General features: G+C 40.5%; 2 protein-coding genes across 5 annotated transcripts in view; one reads left to right on the top strand and one right to left on the bottom strand.

The window, feature by feature from the left end:
* The first annotated feature begins 8,221 nt into the window (after positions 1 to 8,221).
* Positions 8,222 to 13,778, top strand: nkx2.4b (NK2 homeobox 4b). 3 transcript variants are annotated; one of them, XM_034203196.1, is made up of 3 exons: positions 8,222 to 8,450; positions 8,538 to 8,735; positions 12,307 to 13,778. In XM_034203196.1, the coding sequence occupies exons 1-3, from the start codon at positions 8,297 to 8,299 to the stop codon at positions 12,921 to 12,923; spliced, it is 969 nt and encodes a 322-aa protein (XP_034059087.1). In that variant the 5' UTR covers positions 8,222 to 8,296; the 3' UTR covers positions 12,924 to 13,778. The 3 variants fall into 3 exon arrangements, with proteins under 3 accessions (XP_034059087.1, XP_034059088.1, XP_034059086.1); XM_034203197.1 differs by having other exon boundaries at positions 8,541 to 8,735; XM_034203195.1 differs by having other exon boundaries at positions 8,222 to 8,735.
* A 1,242-nt stretch (positions 13,779 to 15,020) lies between these two features.
* The window catches only part of xrn2 (5'-3' exoribonuclease 2), a 66,758-nt gene continuing 58,634 nt past the window's right edge, over positions 15,021 to 23,144 (bottom strand). For both annotated transcript variants that reach the window (XM_034203188.1, XM_034203187.1), the window contains 3 exons: positions 22,519 to 22,579; positions 16,313 to 16,517; positions 15,021 to 15,370 (listed from right to left, as the gene is read on the bottom strand). In XM_034203188.1, coding sequence (XP_034059079.1) covers positions 15,307 to 15,370; positions 16,313 to 16,517; positions 22,519 to 22,579 — 330 coding nt within the window. In that variant the 3' untranslated portion in view covers positions 15,021 to 15,306. The remainder of the gene's footprint in view (positions 15,371 to 16,312; positions 16,518 to 22,518; positions 22,580 to 23,144) is intronic.

Below are 23,144 nucleotides of genomic sequence, written 5' to 3' on the forward strand. Positions count from 1 at the left end.
TTACTTTTTCTGAGAACTGAAGAAGTGTTTCTGTGAAGAAGTGGTTAACAGCAGCAGCAGAGCTCTGCAGGTTTGACCCTCTGATGCCGACCAGATAACCATCAGAAACATTAATAAACTTGTTGGCATGTTGACAGAAGGATACAGAGTCTGACGCAGATCTGCAAAATGGGGTTCCTTATTCCTGATCGGGGTGTGACTTTCGGATAAACAGTTCAAAATGGTTTGAATCCGACTTACAGGACAGGAAACACTTTGTTTCTATAGGTAACGACCAGAGATGGGGTCGTTACTCGTAAAAAGGAATATATTACACATTACCTATTACTTAAAAAAAAGTCATATATTACTTTACTTCGTTACTCTCTACATAAAGTAACTTGTTACTTAACTCGTTTCTTTACATCACTTTTGCACACCAATTTGTGTATAAAGTTTCGACACATTAAAGAGACCCTATTGTGCTTTTTGGGGTTTTCCCTCTCCTGTAGTTTGTTATATAGATTTGTATTCATGTAACTGGTCTGCAAAGACTACAATCTCTGTGCTTTTCAGAAAGTTTCAGGAACAAAGATTCTCTCTCTTTTTGATCTATTTCTATAAAAACCTGTCTGAAAATGAGCTGATCAGATTTTGGCCACTTTATGATGTCATAACGATGTTTTGGCTTGTGTAACCATTAGCCAATCAGCAACCAAGGCATCTGAGTTCAGATGCCAGGGTGAGATTCAAGTCAGTGAGTTAAAGAATAACTTAACGCCTTCTTCCTGCAGAGAGTTGAACTTCTCATCCTGCAGCGATGTTCAGGATATCAACATGTTTGAGGTTGAAGGTGCAACAGAGCAATTGTCTGACCTCTAGCAGCAGCTTCACTGGGATCTAAACTTTGATCTGTTAGTAACACTTCAATGTTCAAGTTGCAGAGTTAATGTCAAAGTCACTGAGGTCACTTCTAAGTCTTTAAGTAGGTTTGTAAAAAAGTGATATAACATACATGAAGCACTTCAAAGTAGATTTCAGATTATTCAGAAATATCACTTCGCACAGGTCCGATGTAACTTTAAAACACATTGCATGTATACTTTGTATTATTTAACACATTTAACCTCTTCTACACCGCACCCCCGATACCGGGGGGGAAAACGCGTCACCTGCAGGAAACAGCGTCTGAGGGGATCTTAATATTCAATAAACTATGAATGTTTTATATCCATGTAACGGGAAGAAACTCAGCTAACTGATCTTTTTTTTTTTTTTTTTAAAACCACAAAGCTAACGCTGAGCCTCTGAATTAGCTACGAGCGAAACAATCTTAAGGCCGTTAGCACAGAACTCTAGCCATACCGATCGATATACTTATTGGATCTGCACAAACAAGATAAAATCCTGAGAGTCCACAGATTATAGAAATATAAGGATCATCACTGAGCGATCAGAACTCGTGACAGGGGAAGCAAATACAGACAACACACAAGTAGCTTTAGGTAGCAAAACACGGAGATATGCTCACTTTAGCTGTATAGACTATACACCGAGAGAAGAAGAACAGGCTGCGTGATATAAACAAACAACAAATTCGTCTGGTTTCCATTTTCACTCTCTCTCGTCGATTGAAAACATGTAAACATAAAAAAGAAACTCTTGCGTCCGGGTGAGGTGAAAATGAAAAAGATTAGCCGTCTGTGTGTGCCTTCTTAATCGTTTGTTTTGGTCCCTAACTTCCGCTTCGCTTCTCATGCACTGACTCGCTAAGCTGAACAGCCAATCAGAGTGATTTCTTTGTCCCGACTTTCTTTGGCCTCCCGCGGCCGATTCAACAAAGAAAGGTGTGAAAATGTGCCGTAAAGCAACAACGGTGCGGGACACACCAACCTGAGTAGGGCGCCGCGAATGCCCGACTGCCTCTGACTCCCAAGATCGGGTTGGTGTGTCAGGGGCTTTAGAAAGAGATGCCAATCAGCAAAATCGACCAAGGGGGGGCCAGAGATATGGAACATCCACCCAAATGGCCCCAGAAGTGTTTTTTTTTGCTAAATCTCTCTAAAAAGGTCAGATTTAACTTGTTTTGCATCAATCTTGATACAGGGTACTTCCTAAAGCTTTTAGTCTACTAACCCATCATCCAAGGTTAGTTTTCACTATAAGTACAACATATTTTTTGGACGGACACTATAATTTACAGTTTTTTCTATGTTCAATCTGAATTTTCTTTAAAATAAAAAACATCTATATTGATTCTGACTGTTCCACAACCAACTCACAGGTTTATCATTACTTTGAGAAAAAAGATTATTAATTTAACCCTTTCAGAAGATATGGTCATTTGTTCTGGGAATGTCATTTTCGAGCCTGAGACCAAAAAAACAGGCTCAGGGCTTAACAGGTTAAAAAGGTACTTGAACTTCCCCATCACTTCAAAGTCGGCCATGTTGACTGAAAAGGGGGCGTGGCTCTACTGGCGTCTATTTAATATCATGTGGAACACTGATTGGTTGAAAGACATCCAATCAAATCAGTGTGTCCATTTGGGTGAAGTCACATGACACACACACTTTACCAACACAAAAAAATAGATTTGATGCATTTTAACACACATCATTAAACTGGACACGCACACACACAGTGACACACATACACACACAGCGACACACACACAGTGAGACACACACACACACACAGTGACACACACACACACACACACACACACACACACACACACAGTGACACACACACAGTGACACACACAGTGACACACACACAGTGACATACACACACACACACACACACACACAGTGACACACACACAGTGACACACACACAGTGACACACACACAGTGACACACACACACACAGTGACACACACACACACACACGCACACACACTGTGACACACACAGTGACACACACAGTGACACACACACACACAATGACACACACACACACAGTGACACAAACACACAGTGACACACACACAGTGACACACACACACAGAGACACACACACAGTGGCACACACACACACACACACAGTGACACAGGCACACACACACACACACACACACACACACACACACACACACACACACACACACACACACACACACACACACACACACACACACACACACACACACACACACACACACACACACACACACACACACACACACACACACTCCTTGACCTGGTTGACCTTCAGTCTGAATGATTTCTGAAGAACTTCTTTGACCTCTCTGTAACCGGGACAACACAGAGCCTGTATCCACACACACACACACACACACACACACACACACACACACACACACACACACACACACACACACACACACACACACACACACACACACACACACACACACACACACACACACACACACACACACACACACACACACACACACACACACACACACACACACACACACACACACACACACACACACACACACACACACACACACACACACACACACACACACACACACTATATTTGATGTGTAGAACTCCCTCTGGAGGAAACACACATGTATCCTCTGCAGACCTGTAGAACACCACAGGATATGGACTCAGAAAGTTCTTCATTTCTTTCAGACCGGTTCATCTGTTCACAGACTCACAAAGTGAAACACAACTCGTCACACTGCTGATGAGAAGAGAGACAACACAAGAGACGGACAGGAAGATGGAATGAAGACAGAAAGAAGTCAGACTGAGAACAACGAGACACACAAACTCAACAGACCCCAATAAAGACAGGAAAGATAGAAAACTGAAAATCAAATAAAGGCTTTGGAGAAAATAACTGGACAAATACAGAGTTTGGACTCAGTTCTTAAGAGAAGACTTTTCAGTTCCCATGTGGACCCCAGAGAGGGGAGTTAGAGGGGGGAGGGGGGTCTCAGGAGCCAGGTGGTCTGAATACCCCCCCCCCCTCATCTCCCCCAATCTCAAGAGGCGTTCAGGGCCCGGCTGCTCGGGATTAACCTGAAGAGGGTCTGAGGGACTGAAAGGAAGCAGGAACCATTAAAGGGGGGGTTACATGGTTTAGTGTCCCCCCCCCTCAGTCAGAGACCTGTTGAAGCCACAGGTGTTTCTACCTGAGGAACACAGAACATCTGCAGAGGTCTGGAGTAAAGAAGATAAGATGTACTTTATTCATTCATGATGTTGCAGCAGCGGAACTAAACTATTCTGAAATAGAAACATCTCAAAATAGAAATAGAAATAAAGCAGCATTAGAGTAAGAAGAATAGACAGCTGACCGTGAAGATAACACATCTATAAACTGTCTGACAAATACAAAATAAATGTCCTTAATAACATGTTACATTGAAGTGAAGTATTATATGTTCTGAGCAAAAGTAAATGTGTTGTTGTTGTTGTTGATCTGTCCCGTTAGAGCAGTGTTTCTCAAACTTTTCATACCAAGGACTTAACCAATAAAAAAACACTCGCGGACCACCTAACTCCACAAATATCAAAAAACACATCGTTTTTCTAGAACAGATTACAAATCGCCTGAAAATGGTACAAACAAGTGGCAACATGTGTGACGAAGGTGTTGCGCTGGGCCATATCATGCAATTGAAAGTGAAACTTAACCTCACTCCATTGCAGAGATATTCCCGCGAGAGTGCGGAAAACTGAAATGAATTAACGTGGTGTACTCTGAGCGCAGAGGAAACAGACTTCTACGCGGGGAAACTTGTGCGTCTTTTTGTAACGAACATGACACACACATGAAACGGTCAGTCTGTGGCAGTTCAGTGCACTGTCAAATGAATAGGCATGTAAGTAAACACAGGTCAGTATACAAGATGATACGTGGAGAACAAAGTACAGACATCTAGAAGAAATCAACATAAATAATTACACCAGGTGTCCAAAGATGCCTCAAAAATAAAAAAGCATAAAAAAAGGGACTTTAACTCGATGAGATAATGTTATCAAACGGGTGAGACTGTAGCTGTCTATCTATTTCATGAAAGACCTACATTTTTTTAATGTTATGAATGCATGGGAGTAGAATAAAGATCAGAGCCTAAAGACCGTCAGGGAGGAAACTCTTCTTCGGTGGTTTTTCTTAATTAAAGACGCAAAAGAAAAAATGACCTCCAGACTCAGATTATAGGAAAGTTCAGATAACAGATACTTTATTAATGCCGAAAGGTTTTAGTTACAGCAGCATGTACAACTAAGTATTGCACATAATTAGACATATCAAAAACTGTAGAAAATACGCATATATACAATATAAACATCTCAAAATAGAAAGTTAAAATATAAAAGTTGGCCGTGAGAAAAGATCTGTAAATATCTGACAATGAAAACACTAGACGGGATGAATCACAGCTAACACGATACAACAAAGCGGCATTTAGTGAGCAAGAATGGAGCATTTTAAACACACATGTCAAACTCAAGGCCCGGGGGCCAAATCAGGCCCGTGGTGGATTTAATTTCGGCCCGCAGGATAATTTCTAATTCCTATTAGATCTGACCCGCCGGTATATTGCACGCACACCTTCACTCCATCCTGAGGGTCTCCTCCGCTCAGAGCCTGAGCCCAAACATTGATGACCTTGCACCCAAGATGAGATGCCAAGTATCTGAACTAGCATCACAGAGCAGCACACTGAGTTTAATGGATGTTTCCTTCTGCACTTTCTCTCAGGACAGCAGGGCATGTTTGGTTTTCTCTTTGAGGGGAATAGTTTTGTTGAAGCTGTTGTTGGCCTGTGGGGAAAAGTAATCATAAGAAATGACTCAGAAAAGCTGCAGATAGAGCCATAAGAAATGAATGCAACTGATTATTTAATGTTGTTTTTATAGGCAATCATTTAAGCTTTGTTAGTTCCAGGTTTAATATGTGCAATAAGTTCATTTCAATAAGTTCTGCAATAAACATTGAACTAGTCCGGCCCTCGACTAGTAGGCCTATACCCATGTTTTTATTTTGGCCCACTTGAGTTTGACCCCCCTGATTTTAAAGGAAAATAAAGATCTGAATTACTATATTTTTTGCATATTTTTTACATGTTTTTACAGGAAAATATTTGTAATTGAAAGAAAACTAATTATTAAATACATTACACTCTTTAGGAATACTGGATAAAAAGTAGTTTGTAATAAAGGCATTAAACAGTAAAGAGGACTAAAAGATAAAGAGTTAAATCATAAAGTACATTAATTAAGGGATATTATAAGAATTAAAATCGCCTTTTGGTTAAATTAAATTAAAACGGTGTCTTTATATTAAGCACAACACGACTTTAGTACAATTAATTACACATAAATTCGTTATGAATAGCCATTACACCGTAAGGGAATATTAAGAATAATTCTGTATTATACCATCACAAACTTAGGCATAAAAATAATATAGATGTCTTATAATATCGGCTGTAATAAATAGTAGACTTTCTATATTAAACACCTGTAAAAATCAGCTGTTTTTCTCCCGGTGCTCCCGGTCCTCTCCGGCGGGGTTTCCTCTCCTCTCTGCCCGCAGAAGCAGCTCTGATCCCGGCTGCAGATCCGCGGAGGTCCCGCCCGGTCCTCTGGAGCTCCGGAGAGAGAAACAGAGACCCGTTTATAATCAGTACCGAGAGAGCACGTGGGGTGACGTTAGGTGACGTAAGGTGACGTGATGCACAGGTCAGCAGGTGATTGGCTGCTCGTTTTACAGGTGCATTATATTTATTATAATGTGTTTATTGATTTATTAATTAAAGAGGAACATACGGTGAGATATGAAAGTAATTAAATTCATATTGAAAGTTAAAAGGTTTGAGAGAAAGGTTTAAATTAACGAAAAACGAGGTCCGTTGACTTTAATTAATGTCATTGTTTGATTTTATGGGCTTAAAAATACCCATAATTTATTTTTCTGTGATTTAACAAATACGATCCCATTATTCGTTGTTTCTTAAATAAAAAATTATGAAAAATAAATAATTTTGAGGTTAAAATCAAGAAATTCTCGCCGTTTTGACTTTTTCTGAATCGAAAAATGAGTTATCTTCCACTTTTGTCAGAAAAAGAGACATGCATATTAAACATGAATAACACCTTTATAATTTGTTACTATCATGAATAAAGTGTAAGATGGTAAATGTAACATCGTAAAATTGAGTGTTCATTTACAAAAAACACTGAATCTGCGTTTTAAAATATATTTTTTGACGTAGAACTCAACTTTCGAAACTCCTATAAACAAAACAATAAATTAAAACTTAAGTAAGTTATAAAAAAGGGAATATAACTGCGGCTTCATTCAACTCCATTCATGCGTAATTGGATATGAAAGTGACTTGTGCGCAAAACAGGGGAAATTAGTGAAAAGAGGTCAAAATTAATACAAATACGAACAGCAAGTTTTAATGTATAATAAACTACTTTTCCAAACAATAAAAGTTCAAAAAATGTAAAATAAATACAAATATGGAGGAAAAATATTAAACTTTCATAACTGCTTATTTTTGTATGACTGACTGACGCCATTACGCATAACGAGTTTTACTTTTTAATATATTTCGATGCAAATACTTGAGTAAAATATCGAATATTGGAGTTTATTTGTAACAGAGTATTTTTACGATTAGTTTTTGACACTTCAACTTCTTCTTGTATTTTGTGCCTCCTTTTATTTAGATCCAAACCTCACGAAACAAACACATCCGCGGAAGAAGAAGAAAGAAAAAAAGTAGGTCCAAACATTTAATATATGATTCTGAAATGGGCCATTACGCACAACGAGTACTTTTGGCATATCTCGATGCCAATACTTAAGATACGGAATATTGGAGTGTATGTTGTGCCTCCTCGTGTCATTTTGGTCCAAACCTCACAAATCAAATATATCCGCGGAAGAAGAAGAAAGAAAGTTCACCTCTTTTAAAGTTACTGAAAACAAAACAACAGAAGCAGTAGAAAGTAAGTGTAAGATATAATATGATTCACAACGAGTACTTTTACTTTTGGTACATCTCGATGCCAATAATTAAGATACTGAATATTGGAGTGTATTTGTATTTTGTTCCAAATCTCACAAACCAAACACATCCGCGGAAGAAGAAGAAAGAAAGAAAGTAGGTCCAATCCATTTTCCTCCTCTCACCTCTGTAATGCCAGCTCTCTATTGTCGGTGTCGCTCCGCCTCTCGGAGTTAAGCACAGCTCCTCCCGGTCAGCTGTATTTTCTCCCCGGGACGCAGCAGCAGCAGAAGAAGAACCGGAGGGAGGGAGGGAGTCTCCGGGACAAAACCCCCCCGTCACATCCAGGCAGAGCGCACCATGTCATTCAGCCCCAAACACTCCACCTCCACCTCCACCCCATTCTCAGTCAGCGACATTTTGAGCCCCATGGAGGAAAGTTACCGGAGGTTCGGCGGGATGGAAGCCGCGGCGGGGAGCCTCTCTTACCGGCAGCCTCAAGTCTCTCAGCCCGGTACGCAGCAGCACCTCCATCACCACCACCACCACCATCACCACATGTCCTCCTCTTCATCCTCACCCTCCTCCTCCTCTTCCTCAGCAGCAGCAGTGGGACCAGGGGGACCGTATCACCACCACCACCACCACGTCCCCGCGGGAGTGCCGCAGTTCTCCGGGGCCGTTGGAGGATTCTGCGGCGGAGGGATCGGCACCGTGGGAGACTTGCCGTCCTACCAGGAGACGGTACGCGGAGGCGGGGCGGCCTGGTACAGCACCCCGGAGCCCCGGTACCAGACAAGTAAGAGCAGATTGAAATACAAGATTACTTTTATTTATATCTCAGGTTTTTGCAGCCGCCTGGAGCCCCGACTTTTCTTTAAATCTCTGGTTTTAAAAAGGAAGATAATGCTTTTACGCACGATGGAAACACGCGTAATGTTTGTTGGCCTGGTTCAGCAACCCGGAGCACCAAACCAAACCAGTAAGAGCAGCGTTTATTATTTTAGATCGGAGGGTAAGTCAACATGACAGAAGAAAATGAACGGTGGCACGCGTTATTGTATTGTTGTATTGTATTGATTATGTACTAACACAATCATAGGATTCATTTATATGTTGTCATATTGATCTTTATCTAGGTGTTTTTTTTTATAGCCGTCACCATTTATTAAGAGGCTAATCCATGTGAGCCCCGAAACCTGAGAGCAGCTTTAAATATAACTTTATTTTAAATCTGAGGTTTTAAAAAGGAAATAATGCGCTTTTACGCACGATTGAAAAAGGCGTAATGTTCCCAAAACGTGTCCAAACTTAAGCGTTCTTTATATTTTATATAATATCTGTATTTCTACTATTATACACTACAAACAGGCCTTTTCACAATGCAGTTAAACTTTGATTTTAAAAGTATGAAGCTTATATTCTGAGCAGCAGTGAAATGAAATAAGACGATGAATAAAAAGTGATAATAAATAGATAATAATTGCAAAAGTTTCTGTGGATTTAATAACTTATTATTAATGATCACAGTGAGTTACCACAGTGTGTCTGGTCCTCCAACATTTCTTTAAATGTTTAATCTCTTTTAATATAAAGGTGTACAGATGAACAGCTCCTATAATACTTTAATTAAAGTCACTCAATTATCCGTAAATTATTTTGAAGATTGAAAGATTTTTTTCACTAAAATGTCTCATTTGATTTAAAATCGCATCGTTTCCTAATAAAAAATACGTATTAATAAAAAGCCATTAAATGCATTTACCTGTCTGAAATCTAACATCCTTTGTTTCGAAACTCACAATGAATAACCCTCCTCTGTTATATTAAGATTAGATTAAAATAGTGCACTTTGCATCCAACCAGAAAGTGCAAGGAGTAAATAAAGTGCACGAGGTTACAGAATATCCTCCTATTGATCACAGCGTCACAGTAGATGCATATTAAATAAATACTTACGAATGAGGTGTAGGGTTAGGGTCTAGGCATGTCGATGTTATAATGCAACATTAAGTAAGACGGGCCTAACAGTCTAATTGTACGAAACATAACATAATTAATTTGACCCTTTATTTAATCCTTAAATATATAAAAGAACAAGCATTACATCCTCCAATACCCATATCATCTAAAAGGCTTTAAAGAAGATGTTTGATTGAGTTCTTTATCCATAATTGTTTCCTAATTAACAAAAGTATAACAAACGATTTATTTGATAATGTTCAACGATGTGATTATTACTCGTTTTTAAAGGTTATATAATTCCCTTTCTCTCCCCTTTAATTCCTCCTTAAAGGCACTCGTTTTCTAATTCAAACTAACATGTGTTAAAAGCCTTTAAAGCAGGGGTGTCAAACTCAAGGCCCGGGGGCCAAATCCGGCCCGTGACTTCATTTAATGTGGCCCCACAAGAGCCTGCAAATAATATAATATGTTTACTATACGGTTACATGCTACTTTACAGAAGCACGCTGCCCATAAACTACATGTCCCACAATGCATCTCAAGTTTGACTTTTCTTCTCAGAATCTGACTTTTTTTTCAAAATGTCACTTATTTTTATTTTTGACTTTTCCAGAATTTGGCTTTTCTTTTTAAATCATTTTGTGACATTCTCACTGAAGAGATTTGTTAAGTTATTACCCTATCCGATAATAATCCAATGCAGACGGCAATAATGTAATATAATACATTCTTTTAAATATATTAAATATTTATATATGTATTTTTGTATGTATATAAAACCGGCCCTTTGAGTGCGATGTGATGCTGATGTGGCCCGAGATGAAATTGAGTTTTGACACCCCTGCTTTAAAGAATCCAGACCATAATGTTTTCCAACACATTCTCACTCCAAACTCGTACTATAGGGACGTTATGTCAGGATCCCTTGGCGTCACTATTAAACGCAGTGGGGCCCTTTAGCGTCGATGTTCAACGATCAGGGCGTCCCGTAAACTTGCATAGAGCTCGCTGAACGTTGGGATCGCGGAGAAATGCTCTTCACAGACCCATTCTCACTGCGTTTATCAACCTTTTTCTTACTCAATATCAAGCCACACTTATTGTTTCTATACTTTATTTTAATTGCATAATGTCTGACTTGTGTTGCCGTCAGTTAGGGGGAGAGTAGGTGTTTTCACACATTTTTAAAGGGATCATTTATATTTTCAATTAAATTCATTTTTTATCTAGTCTTAGATAGAATAGAATGAGAGGGATGAACCCTCTAATGGTCCCACATGCAGAGCACACAGTGACATGTGTTCTCTGCTTTTAACCCATCCTAGCACCAGGAGTCTAGTTCTAGGAGCAGTGGGCAGCTATTGTACAGCGCCCAGGGAGCAATGGGAGTGGGGGTTGTCCGGTGCCTTGCTCAAGGGCACCACAGCAGGGCAGGAGGTGAACTGGGACCTCTCCAAGTAGCAGTCCACACTCCATATGTAGGTCTGTTTGGGGACTTGAACTGGCGACCCTACGGCTCACAGTCCAAGCCCGTGCTGACTGAGCCACTGCCGGACAGTCGAGTTAGTTAATTGCCTTCTAATCCAAACATGTATTTATAAGTAAAATGATTGTTCTTTATTTCTTAAAATCCAATATTTTCCAATTAAAGCAAATATAACAATCCATTAATAAGGACCGTGGTTTTTAAGCAACATTTGAGGATAATAGTATTTTTTTTCATCAGTAAAACAACTTCCTTTCCTCCTCCTTTTCATTCTGAAATGTTTTATTAGCCTATAGTTGAAAAGGTATTTATAATAAGCCATTTAATTCATCAAGGCCATTAGGATGTTAGTAATGATGTGTTCTCGAGTTATGCTTTTAGTCTGTAAATCATATTTTGTTTTTTATATTTTAAGTGTGTTTTAATAATTTTTTAAAGCATATTAAGTGTCTGAGTGTCTCGAAAGCGCTCTATAAATAAAATGCATCATTATTATAATACATGTTAAGGATTAGATTCCTTGAAATAGTTTCCTAATCTCAATATGCATACCTGTTTTTATAAAAGGCTTTTATTATGTTTGATAGCCTACTATGATTACTACTGATTTAAGTGAAATGTATTTTAAGATGTAATTGGGCATCATTTACACGAGTCGTTTAAGGATTTGATTGCTGCCGTTGTCTTCATTTTCTTTCCCATTTATTTTAATAGAATAACAATCCATTCATAATAATAAGCAAGTTTGATAAGACTGGTTTCAGGATGTCAGTATCGGATGTTTTCTTGAGTAATGCCTTTCTTTCTTTCCCATGTATTTTAATGTAATAGAATAACAATCATTTAAGGGTAATCATGTTTCCTCGAGTTCTTTCTTTCCCCATGTTTCTATCCAATCAACGATCGTTTCTCCTCTAAGTCTCCAGGTTCATGAACCCCTCGGGAGGGATGAACATGTCCGGGATGGTGAGCAGTTTGTCCGGCATGGATCCCTGCAACAAGTCCATGGTGACCATGCACGTGAATCCGCGGAGGAAGCGGCGCGTGCTCTTCTCGCAGGCGCAGGTGTACGAGCTGGAGAGGCGCTTCAAGCAGCAGAAGTACCTGTCCGCGCCGGAGAGGGAACACCTGGCCGGGCTCATCCACCTGAGCCCCAACCAGGTGAAGATATGGTTCCAGAACCACCGGTACAAACTGAAGCGGCAGAACAAGGACAAAGTGCCGCAGCAGGAAGGAGGAGGAAACACCGCTGGAGGTCTTTGCGCAACGACGCACCGTTCCTCCTCCGTGTCCCCGGTGCTCTCCAAGACCGGTAAAAGCTGCCAGGATCAGTCCAGCCACACCGGAAACAGACAGGTGGAGGTGGTGATCGCAACAGGAAACCCACTTTCCTCCGCAGAGGTGCTGGAGGATTTGTCCCAAAGTCCGCCGCTCGGCCTTCATGGACAGATCAATATGACGCAGACGGACGCGGCGCTAATCGAGTACACGAACAGCATGATGGGGTCCAATTTACTGTACGGGAGGACTTGGTAGGGACACCGGGAGGAAGAGAGACATTTACCCGTTCTGAGAGGCTTAAATCCCGGGTTGGATTTTCTTTTTTGGGAGGAGAAAGAAAAAACCACCAGACTGTTTTTCTCGTCTTTATACTCACCATAAAAGTCTGGTTCCTTTACGCACAGAGTACACAAACGGCATTATGGGGTCCAATTAACTGTACGGGAGGACTTGCTGGGGACACCGGGAGGAAGAGAGACATTTACCCGTTCTGAGAAGCTTAAATCCCGGGTTGGATTTCTTTTTTGGAGAAAAAAGACGCACAAGACTAGTTTTTTTCCCTCATCATTTCCGTGCGTTGAAGTCGGTTTCCTCTGCGCACCGAGTACACAAACACCACGTTGGGATCCAATGTACTGCACGGGACGACTTGGTAGGGACACCGGGAGGAAGACAGACATTACAAACCCGTTCTCAGAGGCATCAATCCCGGGTTGGATTTGTTATTTGGAGGAAAAGCACCAAGACTGTTTTTGTCTTTTTTTCCATGCGTAAAAGTCTGGTTCCTTTACGCACACAGGGACACTGAAGAGCAATACCGTGCTCAAGAGGAACTGAAAATGACAGCCTTGGACTGAATGTTAATAATCTTCCTCTTTAAAATAATTTGTTTTGTAACTGACAAAATGTGAATGCTGCGGCGTTTAAAGGGGGATGAGCCACTTTCCCTTTTCATCCAATTACGCAAATTAAATTATTGCAGGTTTATAAATAAAAGGTGAAGCAATAGAAGCCGGTTTGAAAACATTATCCCACATATTTTCATTTCAAGTAAATCTTTCATTTTTCTTTGTCACATTTTTGTTTTGAATAAATGATATTTGCATTTTGGATATTTTAACGTTTTGTTGTTGTTGACACTGAAGCATCACTTTCAAAGTTTGAATCTTTAAATGTTATTAATATCCTCATAATTATTAATAACAGCTGCTTTGCAAAAAGACTGATTTTGGATTTAAATGTTTTTTTTTTACTGAAGAAATCTTCAAATGTTCTGCATTTAAACCTTTTTTCAAATATATGTAAGTAAGTGTAAAGTGACATTTAAGGGTGAATTTGAAGTAAGAAAAACCCCTTTATGGGTCAGATAATTCCTGAAAGACAAATAAAACCTGATGATATCATTTTAAAGTAAATATTGAGTTTTATTACGAATTAAAGTCGGTATTCCTGTCCAATTAAGATGACATTTAAGGGGGATTTTAAGTGGAAAAAAGTCCTTTATGGGCGAGATAATTCCTACCAGACACATTAAACCATATAAGATCATTTACAAATGCATCTTGAGTTTTAATACAAAACAAGATCAGATTAAAGCCTTTAGTAGTAATTTAAGTGTGTTTAAGGGTGAATTTAAGTGTTCAATTGAATAAAATGTTAAGGGTGATTTAAAGACAAAGTATTTTATGTTAGCGATAATTCCTGCTGGACAAATATCACTTAATAATAAAAAGAAATATAAATCAACCTTTTTATTTCTTATATTACAGCAGTATTGCCGTCTTAAGTTAAAATGTAAGGGTGCATTTTAAGTGTTGAATTCAAGAAAAAGTCCTCTATAGACAAAATAATTCCTGTCTGACAAATATCACTAAATAATAAAATCATAAAAAAGGAATCTTGATTATATTGAGAATTTAAAGTCTGTATTTCTGTCCAAGTCAGAATTTAAGGGTGAATTCAAATATTAAATTTAATTCAGTTTTAAGGGTGATTTAAAGGGGAAAAAAGGCCTTTATAGATAAGATCATTCCTGTCAGACAAATATCACTTAATAATAAAATATATTGTAATTTTTTAAAAAAGATTTAAAGTTGGTATTTTCTGTCAAAAGTTAACATTTAAGGGTGATTTTAAGGGGAAACCAGGCCCTTTAAGGGTGAGATAATTCCTGCTGGACACATATAACTTAATAATACAAGATAATAATGTAATAAAAAATGAAAGAATCTTGATCATATCGAGGATTTAAAGTCTCTATTTCTGTCAAAAGTTAACATTTAAGGGTGATTTTAAGGGGGAACCAGGCCCTTTAAGGGTGAGATCATTCCTGCTGAACACATATACCCCACATGAGTGTTATTCTTTTATTTCACATGCTTATCTTACGTTTTAAACACAGGAACCTCCGGGAGAGATCTGCCTAAAGTATAAACACAGCGGGACTCAGTCCGGGACACACTTGTATTTTCACAAGGTCTAAAAAAAAAATAATCACATTTTCATATTACACGTTTTTTTTTTTGTGGATAAAAAGAAGAAAAAAACACAACAACAAATTAAATTGTACAATTAAGACAATTCTGACATTTCTCCCCTAAAAAACAGACGCAAAGTCCCGAAAGACTCGAGTTTGAGCTCAGTTGTTCCAGTCGTATCTCCTGGAGGGAGGGGGGGGCCGGGAACCCTCTGGAGCCGTAGCCCTGGAACACAAAATAAACAAGAATTAGTGAAAATTAAACCACAGATAGATTTGTGACTAAATGTTTTGGTGTAACTCCAGCCGGCGTTTAAATCCATCCGAACCAAAAGCGATGTTATTCAGAGTCAAAGACAGGTGTTTATTTTATGGAAGAGGATGAGGGCCTGACACGTGAAGAGCATTTTGAGAGCCGACCAAAAAAACGGACATTTTATTTTTTGAATTCTGAGGGAAAAAAGTGGGAATTCTGAGAACGAAAAGTCTGAATTCTGAGAAGTTGGAAATCTGAGATTAAGGTCGGAATTCTAGGAAAGAAGATTTTAGTCAGTTCTCAGAAAGACAAAATTCTCAGACAAAAATAAAACAAAAAAATCCCCCAAATCTCAGAATCCTAGTTTTTTCTATTTGTATCGGGCAAACCAAACTTGTCTTTATGTTTTAGTTCTGACCTACAAAAAAGTCCAGACTTTAAAAAAACTAAATGATCAATAAAACTCTCAAATCTCAGAATCCTAATAAATAAGTTTTTTTATTTTAAGTAAAATTCTTAATTGAAAAAAAACAAAACGTCACTTTTGGTCAGATCTAAAAGAAGAGTGTTCACATGTGGCCCTAATCCTTCCGTACCATTTACCGGGCATATTAATGCAACGTTTTTATAGACGACTTCTCTGGAGTTCATTGAAATCAAACTCTGGATTAGAAAGAGTTTTATGTTTCTGAGATATCAACTTTCTCATCATCCTATATTTAGTTTTTGAGCCCCTGATTTCCTTAAATTACAATGAAATAAAAAACCTACTTAAAAGAGTTAAAGATAATTTTACAACTGATAACTTCAGTGCCTCTAAAGACTTTATTACAGTGTCTCGCTTATGACCTTCTAAAAACACGAATAACAGAGTAAGTCGAATCTAATAGGTGTTATTTTCAGCGTGTGTACCTGATGGTGTTGTCCCCGGTTCTCTCTCCGGTCATCGAACCCCTGCTGGTATCCTCCCGGCTGCTGAGGAGGAGCCGCCCCCCCGCGGCTCTGGTTCTGCTGGTTCTGCTGGTTCTGCTGGTACGCCGAGCCCTGAGCCTGCGTGGCTCGATTCCAGCCGTGACCCCCGCTGCCGCTACCATACGGCTGCTGCTGCTGCTGCTGCCTACACACACACACACACAGAAACACACACCTGTTAACACTCCTGACAAGGTCTCACATCAAAAGATATTCAGAGTTTCTGTCTGAAGAGGAGATAAAGACCTCGGGAAGTGAAGGAAGCATCCCTGAATCTGTTAAACACTTGAGTAATATTTTATGCAATTCACGCCATTAAATCCAGAAACACTACTAAAGTAAATTAGCATATGTTCTATTATTGAAAGGGGCGGCATAGCGATGTATTTACTGGAGTTGAAAGTCAGGCAGACGTAAAAAGAGTGAAAAGGAAATCATTTGAACACAGAAAGAGAAATAGTGGAAAAAGCTCCAATGACTGGATTCTCTAAAGTCAGATTTGACAGCTTTCTCAGTTTGATATTTATTTAAACTAAATATTGCTGAGTTACATTTCATCACAGGTCACTTGTTAGACGCTTTTATCCAAAGCGACTTACATACTCAATACTGTGGGCGATCCCCACGGGAGCAATTTGGGGTGAAGTGTCTCAGGGACACAACGACATGCTGACTGCAGTGGGGTTTGAACCTGTGCCCCCTGATCCCAACACCTACGGACAACCCACTGCGCCACACACCCCCAGTTGTTGGACTGCCAGTCAAACAGCAGGACGTTTTAAGCAGTCAGGTTTCATCTGCAAAATGATGAATAAAACAAAGACTAGCAGCTCTTAAAAGTAACTTGAGACTGAGCTTTTCCACATCAGGAAACGTCTGACTGACTTCCTTCTACAAATCTCTCCTGGACTCTGATTTGTGTTTTCATTCATAAAATACTTTTCTCCACTCGAGGAACTAAGATGTGTCCAGCCGACTGTTTGGAACGTTTCCTCATCATTTCCCCCAAATCTTTACACATTTTTGGGGATATTCTTCAGACTTCAGGTTGTGCTCGTCGCCCAGTTTGATCTGCATCATATTCTATAAGCTCCTATTTCCAGCCCAACTTACGAAACCTCAGGACCTTTTCATCTAAAACGTGACCTCGGCCTCTTCTTTAAAGTGACCTCCCATCGTCGAGCGTTTACCGAAAGGCCTTCGCTCTCGAGGACATGCAAACCGCCTCGTCTCTTCAGATGACTTTGCAAAGAAAGCGGCGAGTATGAAACGAACCAATCGGATCGCCTTCATCTCTAAGATAAAGCGAGGCAGGACGCAGTTCTTCCGTGGGATTGAGCGCAAAGTCTCCGCGGCACAATGTGTGAAAAGCAACGTGATATAATTCTTTAAAATGAGGAATTTGTATTTTGGAATGTTCTGGTACATGGATATTTCTCCTAAGTGTATTGGACTGTATTATTGTAATATGTAGGATGACCTTATTTATATACACAACCCATATTTTATTTTATTTGTGTTATACCTGTGTTACTTACATTCTCAGTGTTATTATTGATTTGATATATTTATTTATTTATTCCACACATGGAAGTTATTTTAAAACAAAACACTTGTACTGGTTTTATGTTTTATAGCGCATGGTGAAAAGGAGCATTTGATTTCTAAACATTTCGTTTCTCATGTAGTTGAATTTTTAGGATTTGAGACCTTCTACATGTTGTGAGTTAAAGAAACTATTCACACATTTAAATCTCAAAAATCTCCTTTTTTCAAATATGTTAAAGTGTAAAGTGAAATTTAAGGGTGAATTTGAAGTAAGAAAAAGTCCTTTAAGGTTCAGATAATTCCTGAAAGACAAATAAAACCTGATATATCATTTTAAAAGTAAATAGTGCGTTTTATTACAAATTAAAGTCGGTATTCTCGTCCAATTAAGGTAACATTTAAGGGCGATTTTAAGTGTTGGAGTACTATTGGATGTAAAGGGGAATGTCTGACCCCTTGTTAAAGAAACCTATATAACCCATCTTTTTTTTATTTGTGTTATACCTGTGTTATTATTGATTCCGATTTCATATTCTCATGTTTAATTTGTAGGATTTGAGACCTTAACCATGCTGTGACCCCTCGTTAAAGAATCTAAATTGGAGTACTATTGGATGTAAAGGGGAATGTGAGAAACTAATAAAGAACAAGTTTAAAAACCGAAAAAGGAGAATCCCTCATTACTGAACCAAGTCACACTCCTCAGATTCAACCGGTAATCCCCTCTCCTCCAAGTTCCTCCTGCTTTTCATTCACTCCCGTGCCGAGTAGTTTTTTTGAAACTGTGTCCGCTAATAACTACTGACCCGAGGTGACGCGGAGCCACAATGGGCCTGGACAAGTTAAAACTGATGAGGAGTGGAGAATCAATAGCAGGACGGCATCAGTGACGCCTCATTAAGCTGCACCAACTCCTCCAGAGAAATGCGGTTCAGAGCGCCGAGAGAAATCTTAAAAATCAAAAGCCCCGAGGGGAGAAGAGCCGCTGCGAGAATTAACAAACGAAACAAGGCCGGGACATGTTTGATGCTCTGGGGTTTGTGAAAAGAGAACCTGAAGACGGACTTGTTTTCGCAAAAATAGGCACACAATAAAACGTTCTGAAGATTTGAAAGCATTGGCGAACAATCTGGATTCTTACAGCTAAAGGAAAGTTAGATACAAACCTTTTTTTTAATGTACGACCGATTTAATGCACAGTTTCTCCAGATTTAATGCAAAAATAATGATCATAAAAAATTACCACTAAAAGGCGTTTTAGAAATAGATTTGAGATATTTTGACACCATTGAAGGCCTTATTTCGTGAACGAAAACTATGACGAACATTTTCCGTCTTCATGACTAAGACGAGACGATGACGAGCTAAAAATAGATTCTTGATAATAAAAACGATGACGAAATGTATATTTAGTTTTCGTTGACGAGACTAAGGTGTTAACGGTGGACTATCGGACATTCAAAATGCAGTGTCCGTCTTGTCTTATTGTTTACGCTCTCTTCACTCCAGAAGAGCGATCCCTCTGGATATTTCTCAATCTCGAGGACGCTTGCTTGGTAGCACATGTCTTCCGAGTCACTTGCTTCAGAAGCGAGGCAAGAACACTTCCTGGTAATTGGAAAACGAAGAGTGGAACAGACTAGCAAGTGTGCAGGTGTGCGTCATATGAGAGGCACCGCCTTACATTTTCCGCCACAGATTTGGGGAAATTGGTCCGTGCGCAAAGCATTGTGGGGATTTTAAGACCGGAGTATACACATGTGCAGCCTCGACATTTCTCCAAACGAAGTACGCCGGGCTCGGTAGAGTTCCAAGTATGCTGGAGATTGGAACAGTCCTTCGGCGGCACTCAATGACGTAGTATGCTTGAAATAGTGGCTCTGGAGCAGCTTTACTCGACATTGAGAAACACCCCTTGTCTCGTCTGTGTGCGGGGGCGGGGCCTCTGTCTCGTTTGTGTGCGGGGGCGGGGCCTCTGTCTCATCTGTGTGCGGGGGCGGGGAATCTCTATCTCATCTGTGTGCGGGGGTGGGGCCTCTCTATCTCATCTGTGTGCGGGGGCGGGGCCTCTGTCTCTCTGTGTGCGGGGGCGGGGCCTATGTCTCTGTGTGCGGGGGCGGGGCCTCTCTGTCTCATCTGTGTGCGGGGGCGGGGCCTCTCTGTCTCGTCTGTGTGCGGGGGCGGGGCCTCTCTGTCTCGTCTGTGTGCGGGGGCGGGGCCTCTCTGTCTCGTCTGTGTGCGGGGGCGGGGCCTCTCTGTCTCGTCTGTGTGCGGGGGCGGGGCCTCTCTGTCTCGTCTGTGTGCGGGGGGCGGGGAATCTCTGTCTCATCTGTGTGCGGGGGCGGGGCCTCTGTCTCATCTGTGTGCGGGGGCGGGGCCTCTCTGTCTCATCTGTGTGCGGGGGCGGGGCCTCTCTGTCTCATCTGTGTGCGGGGGCGGGGCCTCTCTGTCTCATCTGTGTGCGGGGGCGGGGGAATCTCTGTCTCATCTGTGTGCGGGGACGGGGCCTCTCTGTCTCATCTGTGTGCGGGGGCGGGGCCTCTCTGTCTCATCTGTGTGCGGGTGCGGGGAATCTCTGTCTCATCTGTGTGCGGGGGCGGGGCCTCTCTGTCTCATCTGTGTGCGGGGCCTCTCTGTCTCATCTGTGTGCGGGGGCGGGGCCTCTCTGTCTCATCTGTGTGCGGGGGCGGGGCCTCTCTGTCTCATCTGTGTGCGGGGGCGGGGCCTCTCTGTCTCATCTGTGTGCGGGGGCGGGGCCTCTGTCTCATCTGTGTGCGGGGGCGGGGCCTCTGTCTCATCTGTGTGCGGGGGCGGGGCCTCTGTCTCATCTGTGTGTGGGGGCGGGGCCTCTGTCTCATCTGTGTGTGGGGGCGGGGCCTCTGTCTCTCTGTGTGCGGGGGCGGGGCCTCTCTGTCTCATCTGTGTGCGGGGGCGGGGTCTCTCTGTCTCATCTGTGTGCGGGGACGGGGCCTCTCTGTCTCATCTGTGTGCGGGGGCGGGGCCTCTCTGTCTCATCTGTGTGCGGGGGCGGGGCCTCTCTGTCTCATCTGTGTGCGGGGGCGGGGCCTCTGTCTCATCTGTGTGCGGGGGCGGGGCCTCTGTCTCATCTGTGTGTGGGGGCGGGGCCTCTGTCTCTGTGTGCGGGGGCGGGGCCTCTGTCTCATCTGTGTGCGGGGGAGGGGCCTAACAGACACACTGCAGCGGTGTGCACACAGATTTTTTAATAGTAGTACCGTTAAAAACCTTAACGGTACCCATCCCTAGATATCACAAGTAAAGTGTTAAGAGAGTGAAACGTTGCTTTACGAGATGCCTGTATTTGCCGAACTTAATTAGTGTAAAGAGAGAAAACCTGTTGACTAAAACTATGAAGGATAAAAATGACTAAAATGTGACTAAAACTAATAAACCTTTTCGTCTAAAGACTAAATCAAAAATAGCTGCCAAAATTAACACTGCTTATTTGTAGCTGCTCTTTAAGCTTCTTTAAAATGCAACTTGTGATGACCAATGTAACATGTAATTTCTCCGCTATGTGGATATAATGCAACTTCAGAAAAGGGAGAAGCCTGACCCATGTAAAGGTGGAGAAGTTCAAGAAAAACTATATTAAAAAAAGGCACAAAATGTTACTTTCTAAAGAGGTTTTATTTATTTTTGTATCCATAAAAGAATTGATTTAACCAAAGTAATAAAACATCACAAAATCCTATTTCTTACGTCTTGAAAACAGATTGATTTCAGACACTTTAATAGCATGTAAGGAGTGATTTTTAAATCCATGAATTCAAGGCCTTTCCAATAATCAGCTGTTATTGGAAATGTTTGTGTAAGACATAAAAACAGCAAAAAAAAGATACTTTTTAAAGAGTCCTTGCCTGACAACGGAACACACACCAAATTAATTTAAAAAAACAACGTTCCCTTGTTTTCTTATTGGATAGGTGTTCATATCCAACCTTACCGTAGATCTACAACGTCACTGTTTTTATTCTGTCGTTTACTTTATAGAACGGACAAGTCAAATCAAGCAATCTGATTGGTTCTTAGCCGTGACATAATGAGCGTATATCATATTTAAGACTTTTTAGACCCTGCGGGAACCCTGATATATATATTTTTGGTTTTGTTTCAACCATTTTACTCAGTAGCACTTTTAGTTTTGTTTATATATATTATTACTTATTCTGTATATTTTAGACTTTATTCTTAATTATTCTGTATATTTTACACTTTATTCTCAATTATTTTAGACTTTATTCTTAATTATTCTGTATATTTTACACTTTATTCTCAATTATTTTAGACTTTATTCTTAATTATTCTGTATATTTTACACTTTATTCTCAATTATTTTAGACTTTATTCTCAATTATTCTGTATATTTTAGACTTTATTCTCAATTATTCTGTATATTTTACACTAATAAAACCGTTTTACTCTGTAGCACTTTGAGTTTTGTTCACTCAAATGACAAGTCGCTTATAAATCCAATAGATTGTTATTATAAGCAAAGAGGGGAATTCCAGCACAAAAACATTGGACTTATTTCAAAACACAGCCCAGAAAACACAGATTTAAGTTAAGGGAAGACTCACCGAGGGTACTGGGGCTGCTGGTAGGACGGAGGCGTTCCCAGTAAGCTGTTCTGCCGGGGATCTGCAGGAACAAAAGAGAGTGCGATCAGAGGAGGCCGTGCGGAGACAAGTCTCAAGTTTTTAGAGAAACAAAGAGGACTGAGAATAGACAGGAATGTGTTTTTAAATCACTTCATCATGTGATTACTAGGGCTGAACGATTAATCGATTTTAAATCGAAATTTTAAATGATGCGGTTATTTTTTTTAAAACACTTTTCCTTGTGTGTCAGTCATCCACACCAATCAGAAGTGCTGTGCTCCACATGTACCAGCCATTGTTAACCAATCAGAAGTGGCCCATGATAGAAGGTGATAGACAGATTGATCCAATCACCTGCCCTTTCCAAATGGCTTCCAATGGAGCTTTAGATGGTTTGGTGAACCATCTGAGTCAGGTTAGTAATGCTCCATCACGTGTTTCTATTACAGGGTGAATCTGAAACTGAAGCGTGACTTTAAAGCAACCCAACGGAGGTTTCATGTAAGTTTAGTTCTTTCACTCGTAGCTCGGGCTGCGGGGGTGCTAGAGACGGGAGCACGTTGATGCGACCTTCCTAGCCGGAGATATGGCCGCATTTTACAATA

The sequence above is a fragment of the Gymnodraco acuticeps genome, unplaced genomic scaffold (assembly GCF_902827175.1).
Source record: "Gymnodraco acuticeps unplaced genomic scaffold, fGymAcu1.1, whole genome shotgun sequence".
In the NCBI taxonomy this organism is placed as follows: Eukaryota; Metazoa; Chordata; class Actinopteri; order Perciformes; family Bathydraconidae; genus Gymnodraco; species Gymnodraco acuticeps.